We start from the raw sequence: 12,425 nt of genomic DNA, 5'->3' as shown, positions 1-12,425 counted from the left end.
CATAAACATGCAGTTCCTGCCAATTCAATCCAGATTAGTTAACAAGTCGAAATGAAACTATTGAAAAGACGTATGATGCTTGTTATCATTAGTTTATTTAAAAGCAAAAAGCAAATATATTTAAAAAAGCGTTGCACTCCTATTCGGTTAAACCAGATTTTGCAGGTGGCGATATATATAACCATAATATTTATATATTATACAAACTAGGACTCAATCAAACCCGCCCAACAATTTGCATGAAAGAGCACGCCCAGTGTTTACATTCGGAAGAGACTTGAACCGGTTATAAAATATGATGTAGCGTCTGATTTCCAGCTAATTATCTAATTTAACGGGCAAAGGAATGGCACTGAATGCATTTATCAAAGTGTGTGCGTTTGTTTTATTTGCACATTTTGCAACTGTTGAGACTAAAGGTAAGTCATGCATGTTTACGTACAATAAATTCATTTCTCATTTTTTTATTATTAAACTTCACCGATAGTGCAATAAAATTATGTTAAGCAGAAAATTCAGTATGGGCTGATAAGTGGGGGCTGTGTGATCGCATATTAACAATTTAACATCACTCTGAATGTATAACAGACCCGTTAAGATTGAAGTTTACGTAAACCGCCAAAGTCTTAACAAACTTTGTGCTTGAACTACACAATCTTAGAGTGTGCAACAACTTCGTTAAAATCGTGAGCATTCTGCATAAAATTAGTAAAATTAAGCATTGATTTAAGAAATCAAAAGCCATGTACTGCATGCAGTTCTATTAATTTTAACCAAGAAGTTAATTTAGCGTCGGTGTATCTGCTTGTCGTTTGGCGTATAAAATTCTGCGTATTAAATATACCATAAACAAAATTACCGCAAACGTGAACAAATACTGCAAAGGGCAGGATTCACTCCTTGCCTAAATATATCAGTCATAAATGGCCTTTGATTTCCTACATCTCTTCATTCCCATTCTTATATCTCGAGATTAATGCTGAACGCGTGAGGGTTGTCCAATACTGTCAAATAGACACGACCCGTACGACCCGTAAAATTGGTTGAGTTGAATGAATGTCTTATCGACCCGTACAAGTGGAGAAATGCATCATGTAACTCTATTCGTCGACCCGTACAAGTGGAGAAATGCATCATGTTTTGTTTAGAGATAGCTAGAGGGGCTAACTCTATTCGTCGACCCGTACGATTTGTCAAATCGTACGAGTCGTTTCGACCCGTACAAGTGGAGAAATGCATCATGGTGTGTTTGGAGATAGAGGGGCTAAATCTATTCGACGACCCGTACGATTTGTCAAATCGTACGAGTCGTTTCGACCCGTACAAGTGGAAAAATGCATCATGATGTGTTTAGAGATAGAGGGGCTAACTCTATTCGTCGACCCGTACGATTTGTCAAATCGTACGAGTCGTTTCGACCCGTACAAGTAGAGAAATGCATCATGGTGTGTTTGGAGATAGAGGGGCTAACTCTATTCGTCGACCCGTACGATTTGTCAAATCGTACGAGTCGTTTCGACCCGTACAAGTGGAGAAATGCATCATGGTGTGTTTGGAGATAGAGGGGCTAAATCTATTCGACGACCCGTACGATTTGTCAAATCGTACGAGTCGTTTCGACCCGTACAAGTGGAAAAATGCATCATGATGTGTTTAGAGATAGAGGGGCTAACTCTATTCGTCGACCCGTACGATTTGTCAAATCGTACGAGTCGTTTCGACCCGTACAAGTAGAGAAATGCATCATGGTGTGTTTGGAGATAGAGGGGCTAACTCTATTCGTCGACCCGTACGATTTGTCAAATCGTACGAGTCGTTTCGACCCGTACAAGTGGAGAAATGCATCATGATGTGTTTAGAGATAGAGGGGCTAACTCTATTCGTCGACCCGTACGATTTGTCAAATCGTGCGAGTCGTTTCGACCCGTACAAGTGGAGAAATGCATCATGATGTGTTTAGAGATAGAGGGGCTAACTCTATTCGTCGACCCGTACGATTTGTCAAATCGTGCGAGTCGTTTCGACCCGTACAAGTGGAGAAATGCATCATGATGTGTTTAGAGATAGAGGGGTTAACTCTATTCGTCGACCCGTACGATTTGTCAAATCGTACGAGTCGTTTCGACCCGTACAAGTGGAGAAATGCACCCTGATGTGTTTAGAAATAGAGGGGCTAACTCTATTCGACGACCCGTACGATTCGCAAGTTTTACTGGGAACGAGTTTATGGCCATGTCAGTAATTGTGTTTACAAGATGGCCTGCTATTTAGAAGATTTTTCAGCGTTGGCCAAGTTTCTTTTTGTATTTGAGGTTATTGGGGAAACCTTTTTGCTAGTTTCGCAGTTCTCCAGTTTATCCGGGACCAGAAAACGTGCTAATGATTGTGAAATGGGTAATCAGAGTAGTGAGAGTATCGAAGTCGAAAATGCGCGGTTCGTGAGCTATGGGAAAAGTCTGTTGTTTTTGAACAGTTTTGTTGCAACTCCTGTAAAGGAAAAGTTCTATGCTTTTCACGAGTTTTGTTTGTCTTCAAAGAAGTGTCCATCATTTGAACAGGATTAGCCATTTCAGTTATTTTTATTTGCGAACCACTGCACTTTAAGATCAACTTCTGACTGGGAATGAGTCGAAGGTATTTGCTATTCCGCTTTTATGTGCATGTGAGTTGTGATATAATAAACGTGTCAACGTTGATTTGTAGGATGTAGCAAGTGTTATTTATTAGTGTGAGGTGGTCAGATTTCCGACAAAAGCACCGCGGTATCTTGCTAGGTTTATATGTGTTGGCATATAAGAGTAAAAAATTAAATTGCAGTATTTCGCGGCGGAACGATTTCTGCTAATTATATGCCTTAAGATTTTTTCTTAGGCCCTGATTCCACGGGCGCATTTTCTCGGCGAAATGCGAAATATTTCGCTTGTTTCTTTTGAATTTCTACCACTTAAAAAATCACTTCTGCTTCATTGCTCATAATTTAAAAGAAGCAGGCGAAATATTTCGCATTTCGCTTAAAAATTTCGCCCGTGGAATCAGGGCTTTAGAGGAACGAAGGCATATGATTACAAGTGAAGTGCGCGTAACTGGACTTGGATGAATGCGTTTCTAGTAGATCGAGTCACGAGTGACAAAGTGAGTGTTGTGGGCTTAAAAATATGGGTAACTGATTGGAAATTTCGGCCCATAAGAATTTCGTAAATATTTAAAACAATTTGCGACGAGTTTAGAAAACTGTTCTGACCTATATTTTGTATGCGCTGCCATATATATTGAGGTGTTTTTTGTGTGTCTTGAGTATAATGAGAATGAGTATTGTCATCAGTATATGACCGGAACCAATCATGAAGTAATTGTATGGCCCGTTTCATATAACTCCGTCTTTTCATGTGCCGACCCCAGTTAGCAATTAGAGATAAAGAATATTTTCACGTATAAAACGGGCCCTTTAAAGGTTTTGTGGCTGTAGAAAAATATTTTTTAAAGAGTTTTTGAAAAGTCTAATGCTACCACTTTGTTCTTCGACTATCGCGCACAATGAATTTCATTTGGTATAGTGTAAAAAGAGCGGATAATAGTATCGAAACTATTTTATTATAATCATATTATTACAAGATGTATAAGGATAAGGATTATAACTAACTGTTTACGCGAAACAACGTTTGACTCTTAAATATTCTGTCAATATGTGCGTGGCATGTTGCAAGTGTTGTCTGGGGTTGCTTGTGTGAATGGCGGATAGCGCTATCCACTGGATAGTGGTTTTTCAACCGTTCTAAAAATGCTCGAAAGCCTCGAATAGCAATCAAATTTCAGCTTTGGGAGCAAAAATTATTAAAGAGGATCCTCTGTTTTGGAAATACTATTATAAGATTTAATCAAAGTTATAGCAAACAACTGGCAATTTTGAAGCGATTGAAAAAATCACTATTCGGTGGATAGCGCTATCCAGCTTTTGTACAACTGTCAACTGACCCAGGTCTTTTTCTTCACAATAACAGATTGACGCCATGAACTTCTCTGAAATATACAGTGGCTTTTGTGGGACGGGAATGTTGTTAGTATGTTTCGGTTTTGATCATGCAGGAACTGTCTTTAATGCCGGAAGAGCGTTCACGCGCTATTAAATTGTTAATTACATAAGTATACAGGGTGAGTCAAAAAAAACTGACACCTTTGAAATTCAAATTAGCTGCAATGAGTCTGTAATAGGCTGTAATGAGACAGAGGTTGCCTAAAATATCTTATGGGTATACGAAGCATATCAAATGAGTGAATTAATTAAGTAGAACATAAAGTCAGTTGTTCCCTGTTAAAATGCATTCTAAGCTCTGTAATAAAAAAGAACGTGGAATTAGTTCAATTGGTATAAACACTTTTGCATTAATTAACCACGTCTTGTTGATTGTACACAATGGGAATTGTCAAATTCTAGCCATAAGTTCGCGGCTAATTTTAATTTCAAAGGTGTCAGTTTTTTTTTACTCACCCTGTATATGTTAAATTGTATATAATCTCCTATATATTAAGGCAAGAGCCTGTCTGTTCCATCCAGGTAGACGTATTTATTAAAATGTAGGTCGAAGTAGAACCAATTTTTGTTGTGTTTCACGCGATTTTCAACAATCCATTTTATTTGATGAAATCTTGCGACTGTCTTTGTTTTGTCCCAAAAAGTTGAGGTCAGTATCCAATCTGTTGCCAACCAAGGTGGACACCCATTTTCAACCAAGAAAAGAGTTAATTGAAAAGTATGTTGGTCACCAATCGGTTTTCTCCAGAAGATCTTTTTCATATGGTGAAGCCATAAGGAAATGGGGTAAAACAAATCGCCGTTAACGCGTTAAACAAATTAAGACGTCTTTGAGAAATTTGCGCTTTTGAACATTGCAAAAGGAATTGTTGTGTCGCCATAAATGGTTTTAATAACTTCTTTCTGTTTAAACGGCGGCCGGGGTATAGTTTATATTTGTTGGTTGGCGTGCGGAATGCACCGCTTGGTGCCCTGCGGAAGCGGTAATTATGTCAATGTTATGATATGATCAGTGCGGGTCTCCGGCACGAGTAACAGATATTGAATTGCTAGCGATAAGTGCATAACCAAGCGGGCAAAGTGAATAGGCGAGTTATGACTTATGAATAACGAAGGTTAATTGTTAGCAACACGTTTCACAGATAAATAAAATGACTTAATCACGTGTCATGAAAGAGATCGATTTTTTGAGATCGACCATCAGTAATAACACTAATTTCCTATAATACATGAAAGTTGGGAGCTCTGACATAAATAGAATGTCACTTCGCGCGAAAAATATCGCTAGTGGCCTGTAGTGGCTTTATAACTAACTGTGTATTTATATTTGCCGATGTGGTTTTAAAAGAACGAGGCAATTCAATATGTATTTATATTTGTTGAGTTGCATGTGCATTGCTAACTGAAAGTCAATACTCCCTATGTTGAATAATATGTGGTTTTTAAAGAACGAGGCAATTCAATATGTATTTATATTCGCTGAGTTGTGCGTTGCTAATTGAAATATTTCGCATGTAGAATCCTGTGTCTGTGTGGTTTTTAAAGAACGAGGCAATTCAATATGTATTTATACTCGCTGAGTTGTGCGTTGGTAATTGAAATATCTCGCATGTGGAACTCTGCATGTGTCTGTGTGGTTTTTAAAGAACGAGGCAATTCAATATGTTTTATATTTGTTGAGTTGTGCGTTGCTAATTAAAATATCTCGCATGTGGAATCATGTGTCTGTGTGGTTTTTAAAGAACGAGGCAATTCAATATGTATTTATATTCGCTGAGTTGTGCGTTGGTAATTGAAATATTTCGCATGTGCCATGTGGAACTCTGCATGTGTCTGTGTGGTTTTTAAAGAGCGAGGCAATCGAATATGTATTTATATTTGTTGAGTTGTGCGTCCAGCCCAGCACGATTCATTTCTCCACTTATACGGATCGAATCGACTCACGACTAATTTCTCCACTTGTACAGGTCGAATCGACTCGTCCAATTTGACAAATCGTACGGGTCGACGAATAGAGTTAGACTCCTCTATCGGGCAACACAGCATGACGCATTTCCCCACTAACAATAGTAGCTACGGACCAACCGAATTTGGTGGGATCAATGACGCATTTCTCCACTTGTACGGGTCGTAACGACTCGTACGATTTGACAAATCGTACGGGTCGACGAATAGAATTAGTCCCTCTATCTCTAAACACATCATGATGCATTTCTCCACTTGTACGGGTCGAAACGACTCGTACGATTTGACAAATCGTACGGGTCGAAAAGACATTCATTCAATTCGTCCAATTTTACGAGTCGTACGGGTCGTGTCTATTTGACAGTATTGGACATGCGTGGAACGCGTTCATCACCTAAAGATATTGTGGCACTTTGGGAAAGCGTTGTAAAAACACAAATATCGTTAGCTGTTAGGCGTTTGCTGGCCTACATGAAATTCGTAAACGTAAATCTCTAGTGTAAAAATTGATACCTATATGTGAAAAAACGAATAACGGTAGCCGCGGTATGATTCGAGAACAGTCGGAATGTAGCCAGTAGTGGGAATGTGTCTTTATAGACGCATGTGATTGCATGCTAGAGGTGTATGGGTGAGCAGGTGTTTAGGTATACGTATACAACAAGTAGGGAATTTGTTGTCGCTGTGCAAAGAATGGCAAATGCCCGCATGTTTGTTCAAATTCGAATGTAGTAAAAATTCAAATTCGTTGGGGGTTTAATTTAAAGTCTCTTGTAATAATTGAAACTTCTAAAAAATATCAAACCTTAAAGGGTACACAAACATTACTTGGTAGTGAGGCTTATAAGGCTGGTCAGTTTACATTTAGTCGCATAGTAACTGTCGTAAACATGTCAAATGTTTGATATATTAGAATATTGCTATGCGTTTGCAGTGAACAATGATAATATCGCACGGAGAATTCCCAATTGGAACATTCCCATCGATGAAAATAGCTTGTTCAAACAATTATTACCAAATATACAACAGCCTTGTACATGCAAGTATTACGATATGGATAGCGGTAAAAAAGTGGTAGTATAAATTTTGGTATAGTCTCACGTGTCCATAGTTAACTAATAAGCATTCGCTATTGTTTCTTGTGCCACTCTTAAAAACTTCAGGGTATCTCTAAGAGCAAACAAGCATAATTCTTAAGATTGTAAAAAAACATTCAAGTTTACGAATTTTGTGTTGTCTTACCGTTGTCATTCAGTTATTCTGATTTTCAAAGGGACATGAAATCGATTTTAGAAACAAAAATACATAATTATACAACAAATTGGTGAAATATAATAAATACAATAAAAGATCTAAAACGCCCATCGCCAGTCGAAGACTAACGACACTAGCGTACGGTTTGGATTCGTTTTTTCAAAGACGGAAATTTTGGAAATAGCACGACATTCGATACCTAAAACACTGTTCTTTCATGGTATCAAAAATGACGATTGTCAGTTAACTACAGGGCGCTTATAAGCGCCCTGGTTAACTACGTGCACGAGCGCGCTGCGCGTCACAGCTGGTAATATTATCAAGTATATTAACTGTTCAGTATCATTGCAAATGAGTGTAACGAGAAACAAAATTCGAATTAGTCAGCACTGATATGCATGTTTCACGATGTATTCGAAACGACAGGAATAATAGCCGTGTGATTTATGGGATCAATACATAATTTATACAGTATTGCTAGTTTAGCTACGACGGATGTTTATTTGGCATTTAAACTATATTTAACATGGTTTGTTGAAAAGGAAATGCCAGGGCAGCAGAATTATATATAGACACGCACTTCATTAGTTTCATATTTTTAAGCCTAAATTTTAAAATGTAAGCAAAATTAGAATGCAGTGGTATTGGCTTTAAAGTGTAAATTGTTGCATGCAAGCACTGTCTGATATTGCAGGTCATGCATTACAAACATGCTTAGTGAGTTAGTGAAGGAATATTTATTCATCTTGAAAGAAGATGAAAAATTTGTGGTGTTATGTATGCTCCTGCTACACAGCTTTGTTAAAAGTGTAATCATAAGTTCAAGGATCATTTACGTTTTGTGAGGAGCTTTAAACCCTTCGGAAAACTCGATAATAACGAAATTCACATGAAAATCAAGACTTTATTTTGATATCAACTTAAGGCGGTAGATTCTACTCAATGAGGACACCGCTAGTACGATACAATGTACCTAAGTCTATTATATTACAATCTGGGGATCCGGAAGTTTGTTAAGTGTGTGGCTAATAATGCTAAACACAATTAAGATATCAGTGCATTAGCACATCCCTCCCCCCATTTAAAAACTAGCGGGCAACTAAAAAAAATAAAATATAGGTTATAATATTTTACATCCATGCATGAAAGACTCGCCCTACAGGCTTGTTTCCAACTGATTTTTTCCCACGCGTGTTTTTAAAACTGTATATACATAGAAAATGTTTTCTATTTCTTAACTTTTGCTATAAGAAATAAATCATCTATAGCTATATAATATAGTTAACCTAATATCGCCATCTCAGCGAAAAAAAGGTTTTCTTGTCTGTTAAATATGAGATTCTCTCTTCCCTGTTTTCGTTTTTTTTTATAGGTTTTACTTGCATATCTTGTTCCAGATATGCTGATTGTATTAGGAACGCCAGTCGTCCCTGCAGGTGTATTGCAGGTTTTACCGGGAACGGCTATTTTTGTTTTGGTAAGTGATAAATCTTTATTATAATTATGCGTTAAGTCACAAGCAGTCGGGAATTGCTAAGCAAAAAATAAAAGTTGAGCCAGCTATATTTTCCTAAAAACGAGGACAGTTTCCGTCGACTTTCAAAAAAAAGAAAAAGTATAACTATATAGACAGAGAAGCGTGGCAGCGTTTTCAAACAACCTCGCTTCAAATGTGGTATAACATCAGCCTAAAATGGCAAAACCTCTGTATATTTTAGGCAGTTTTTATACCACTTTTGAGGTGAAGAAAAAAAAGAATTCACATTTACATAGAATCGAGATGCAGGCTGGCTCGATGAACTCTAATGAAACTGGAACGATAACTCCATAATAAACAATAATGATTAATTTTGCTGAAACTGACTCGATTACATGGTGGAAGAATCGCACACCTACAAAACAAGGGAGGGCGTCTTTTCGTGCGAAATACAGTTAACTTCGTGTTTTTTCGGGAAAAATCCTACACTTCAATAAAAAATTTTAATCAACGATTTCAACTTTCCAATAGATCAAGAAAATTGACTGCATTAACTAACGGTGGAATTGTTTTTGGTTCCAGATTTCGTAATATTTGAGATACATTAACAAGTTTGAACGTGCTGAAAAACACATTCGCCTTTCAACCTTCCCAAATTATTAACTAAACTCATTTTGTAGAGGCCTTCAATTTGGCCGATGGCGGCCAATTTATAGTTTCAGTCTTCTCGGTGTTCCGTGCCAGTTACGCCATTCCGCGTGTTTTGGATACTATGATTTTTTATATAATAAATTAAATGATCAATAAAACGAACTACATATTTTTATTAAAGCGATGATTTATGAGACTTTATGAGCTGTGGTCATATCTTATCTAGACATCAATGAGTGTTCAACAGTGAACAACTGTCATTCAAAAGCTTTTTGCACGAACACTCACGGATCTTATCGATGCACATGCAATGGTGGATTTACTGGAAATGGAACCTTCTGCCAAGGTATTTACATTCGTATTTTACTATTTTCAATAAAATTTTCTTTGGCAAAGATTGCATTAAGTTATACAACTATCGAGGTATACAGCTTTAGTCTGGTTGAATGTTTTTGGTTTGAAATGATCGCTTTAAAAAAGAATTGTTTTCACCTAGACGTCGATGAATGTTATGATTCAACACACAACTGTTCTTCAGAGACAAATTGCACCAATACTATAGGATCCTATCAATGCTGTAGAACACAAAGTTCTGGAAATGGTTCTATTTGCAGAGGTGACCGTAAATGATTCATTTATTATTTATTGCAGGGTCTTATCTGTGCCTAAAAAGTATATTTCAATATTCCCAAAGATATTTTTTCTCAAAGTTCTGAGTAAAATGTAAGAAAGTACTATATTGTTTCATTTACTCGTTTTCCATTCTAGTTGAACGAAAGACTTAAGTTTTGCATTAATGTTGTTTATGTTAGCAGAATTTTGCCGAACCAGAATTTATTTGTGAAAATGTTTAGCCTCAAAGAGATAATCATGGCGATTATAAAAAAAGGATTTTCTTTGCGCGGCAATCTCAAAATGCATTACGCAGCCCTTTTCAAATCTGGGAATGAAGCAAGTAACCTAGTAACTTTTTTGAATATGTAGAAATGCACTGGGGAATAGCCAACATAAAGATACTGATAGAATAGTTGGTTGTCGCATTGATTTTGTGTTTTTTGTTTTTGCCAAAGTCCACTTCTAAACTCCCATTCACAGAAGCTTGTGTAGAAGACACAGATTAAACAACGCAAAGCGCGGCAAAATGAAATGAAGTCATTATTGCCATGATTATATAATGTTTCATTCCTGGGGTTAATAGTCGTATCCTTTGCGGTGTGCATTGTTCCAAATCATGGTTTGCTGTATTCTCTAACTTTGATTGTCACAATTTTAGATAAGTCAATCAGATTACAAGGACCATCCAGGTTACAGGGCATTGGTCGTGTTGAAATATTTTATTCTGGAGAATGGGGAACAATTTGTGATGATAATTGGGACATAAATGATGCCCGCGTTGCATGTCGTCAACTTGGCTATCGGAATGCTCTTGCAGCTCTTCAAGGAAGTCAAGTTCCTTCTGGTTCAGGACAGATTTGGTTGGACGAAGTTGGTTGTACTGGAAATGAACAAAACCTAGAAAGTTGTCCTCAAAACGACGATGAAGGTTGGGGAAGTCATGATTGCTTTCATTCTGAAGATGCTGGAGTGAAATGTACTTCACAAGGTAAAGGATATTATTGTTAGGTTGGCTGTTTAGATATTTTTGGTTCTTGATCGAGAAGAAAAAAAATCCGATAAAAAAATAGCTTGCGTGTTGAAAGTAAAAATTTTGAAAATTTGCACACAAGAAAGAATTAGGTTGTTATTAGAAATGCAAATTACACTACGCTCGTGACCAATTTATTGGCGCAGCAGGGCTAAAATGGGTACCCGTGCCCAATTTCAATAGCGCTCAGGCTACCAAAACAAAGGCCGTGCACGAATGAAATAGGCGCGGTATTTTAGCCGTGCCGTGCCAATAAATCGAGTTCAGTAAAAACGGGGCTTTTAGCTGCGAAATTATGTATTTATATGTATTTGGACTTGATTCCCGATGTAAGGGCCTGTTCACATGAGCCCGCTTACTGAGATTTAACGAAGCGTAAACCATGCATTTTACGCTTTTTGTAGTCGTGCAATCATCCTAACAATAGCATGCGATTGTTCTGTTTCAAAAGACTTTGTTCAATACCTCAAAGTCTATTTTACGCTACGTTAAACCGCGGCAACCGGGCTCATCTTGAACAGCCATATGCACGCACGTGTCTAAATTCTCATATATGTCATACGTTTTCGTTATTTTTCGAATTCATAGATGTCGATTATTGCTCCATGGGATTGCACAATTGCAGGATTAATTCTAGATCTCAATGTATTGGCACTGACAATGGTTTTTCATGCCAATGTAACCCAGGTTTTACCGGCGTTACCTGCATTGGTGAGCAATATATCTTTATTGTAACAATGAACGAATATTTTTTATGTGGCATAAATTATTATCATAGTGACACAGAGGAATTTCGCCTTGCGATTCAATTAAATCTACCTCACAGACGTGAAGGAGAACTACTCATTTATCAACGCAGTTTCCGCGCAGGAATAAAAATTAATATCGTCTCTTCTTCACAGAAGCCGCAGACCACATTTCATTTTATTAAAAACGCCTTAATAACACTCGCGTGGTCATCCCTGGTACTACCAATCACAATTATTGTACTCGTTATCTTATGAATACCTGTAATTATACAAATAACACCGTTTTGATAAACGTCAACGACTAGAATGTTTAATTTTCTCTCGTGCATGAAGATCACTCAACTAATAAGGGTTCATAACTTATACAGTGTACTTCTTTCCCAATACAACGCAATTTAGCTATCGAATAAAAATCAACCCTAAATTGACATAATGATTTTATAAGGTAGAAAATGAATAAAAACTCATATTGGGTTGATGGTTTATTTCCCATTATGCCATTAAGGTAATTTCATTATGATCTTTTTCGTAGACATCAATGAATGTTTAACAGTAAACAACTGTCATTACGATGCTTTTTGCACAAACACTCCTGGATCTTATCGATGCACATGTAATGGTGGATTTATTGGAAATGGTACCTTCTGCCAAGGT

General features: G+C 37.2%; 1 protein-coding gene across 1 annotated transcript in view; it reads left to right on the top strand.

Moving 5' to 3' along the window:
- The first annotated feature begins 345 nt into the window (after positions 1-345).
- Positions 346-12,425, top strand: part of LOC114531479 (scavenger receptor cysteine-rich type 1 protein M130-like) — a 29,004-nt gene continuing 16,924 nt past the window's right edge. Inside the window, exons 1-7 of the mRNA XM_028553084.1 lie at positions 346-419; positions 8,622-8,726; positions 9,604-9,723; positions 9,874-9,993; positions 10,651-10,980; positions 11,611-11,733; positions 12,304-12,423. Of these exons, the coding sequence (XP_028408885.1) occupies positions 347-419; positions 8,622-8,726; positions 9,604-9,723; positions 9,874-9,993; positions 10,651-10,980; positions 11,611-11,733; positions 12,304-12,423 (991 nt within the window). The 5' untranslated portion in view covers position 346. The remainder of the gene's footprint in view (positions 420-8,621; positions 8,727-9,603; positions 9,724-9,873; positions 9,994-10,650; positions 10,981-11,610; positions 11,734-12,303; positions 12,424-12,425) is intronic.

This window comes from Dendronephthya gigantea, unplaced genomic scaffold, assembly GCF_004324835.1.
Source record: "Dendronephthya gigantea isolate DGI-Jeju-01 unplaced genomic scaffold, DenGig_1.0 000072F, whole genome shotgun sequence".
Taxonomy (NCBI): Eukaryota; Metazoa; Cnidaria; class Anthozoa; order Malacalcyonacea; family Nephtheidae; genus Dendronephthya; species Dendronephthya gigantea.
The sequence above is the reverse complement of the archived record's forward strand: the minus strand, read 5'-3'. Positions and strand labels throughout refer to the sequence as shown.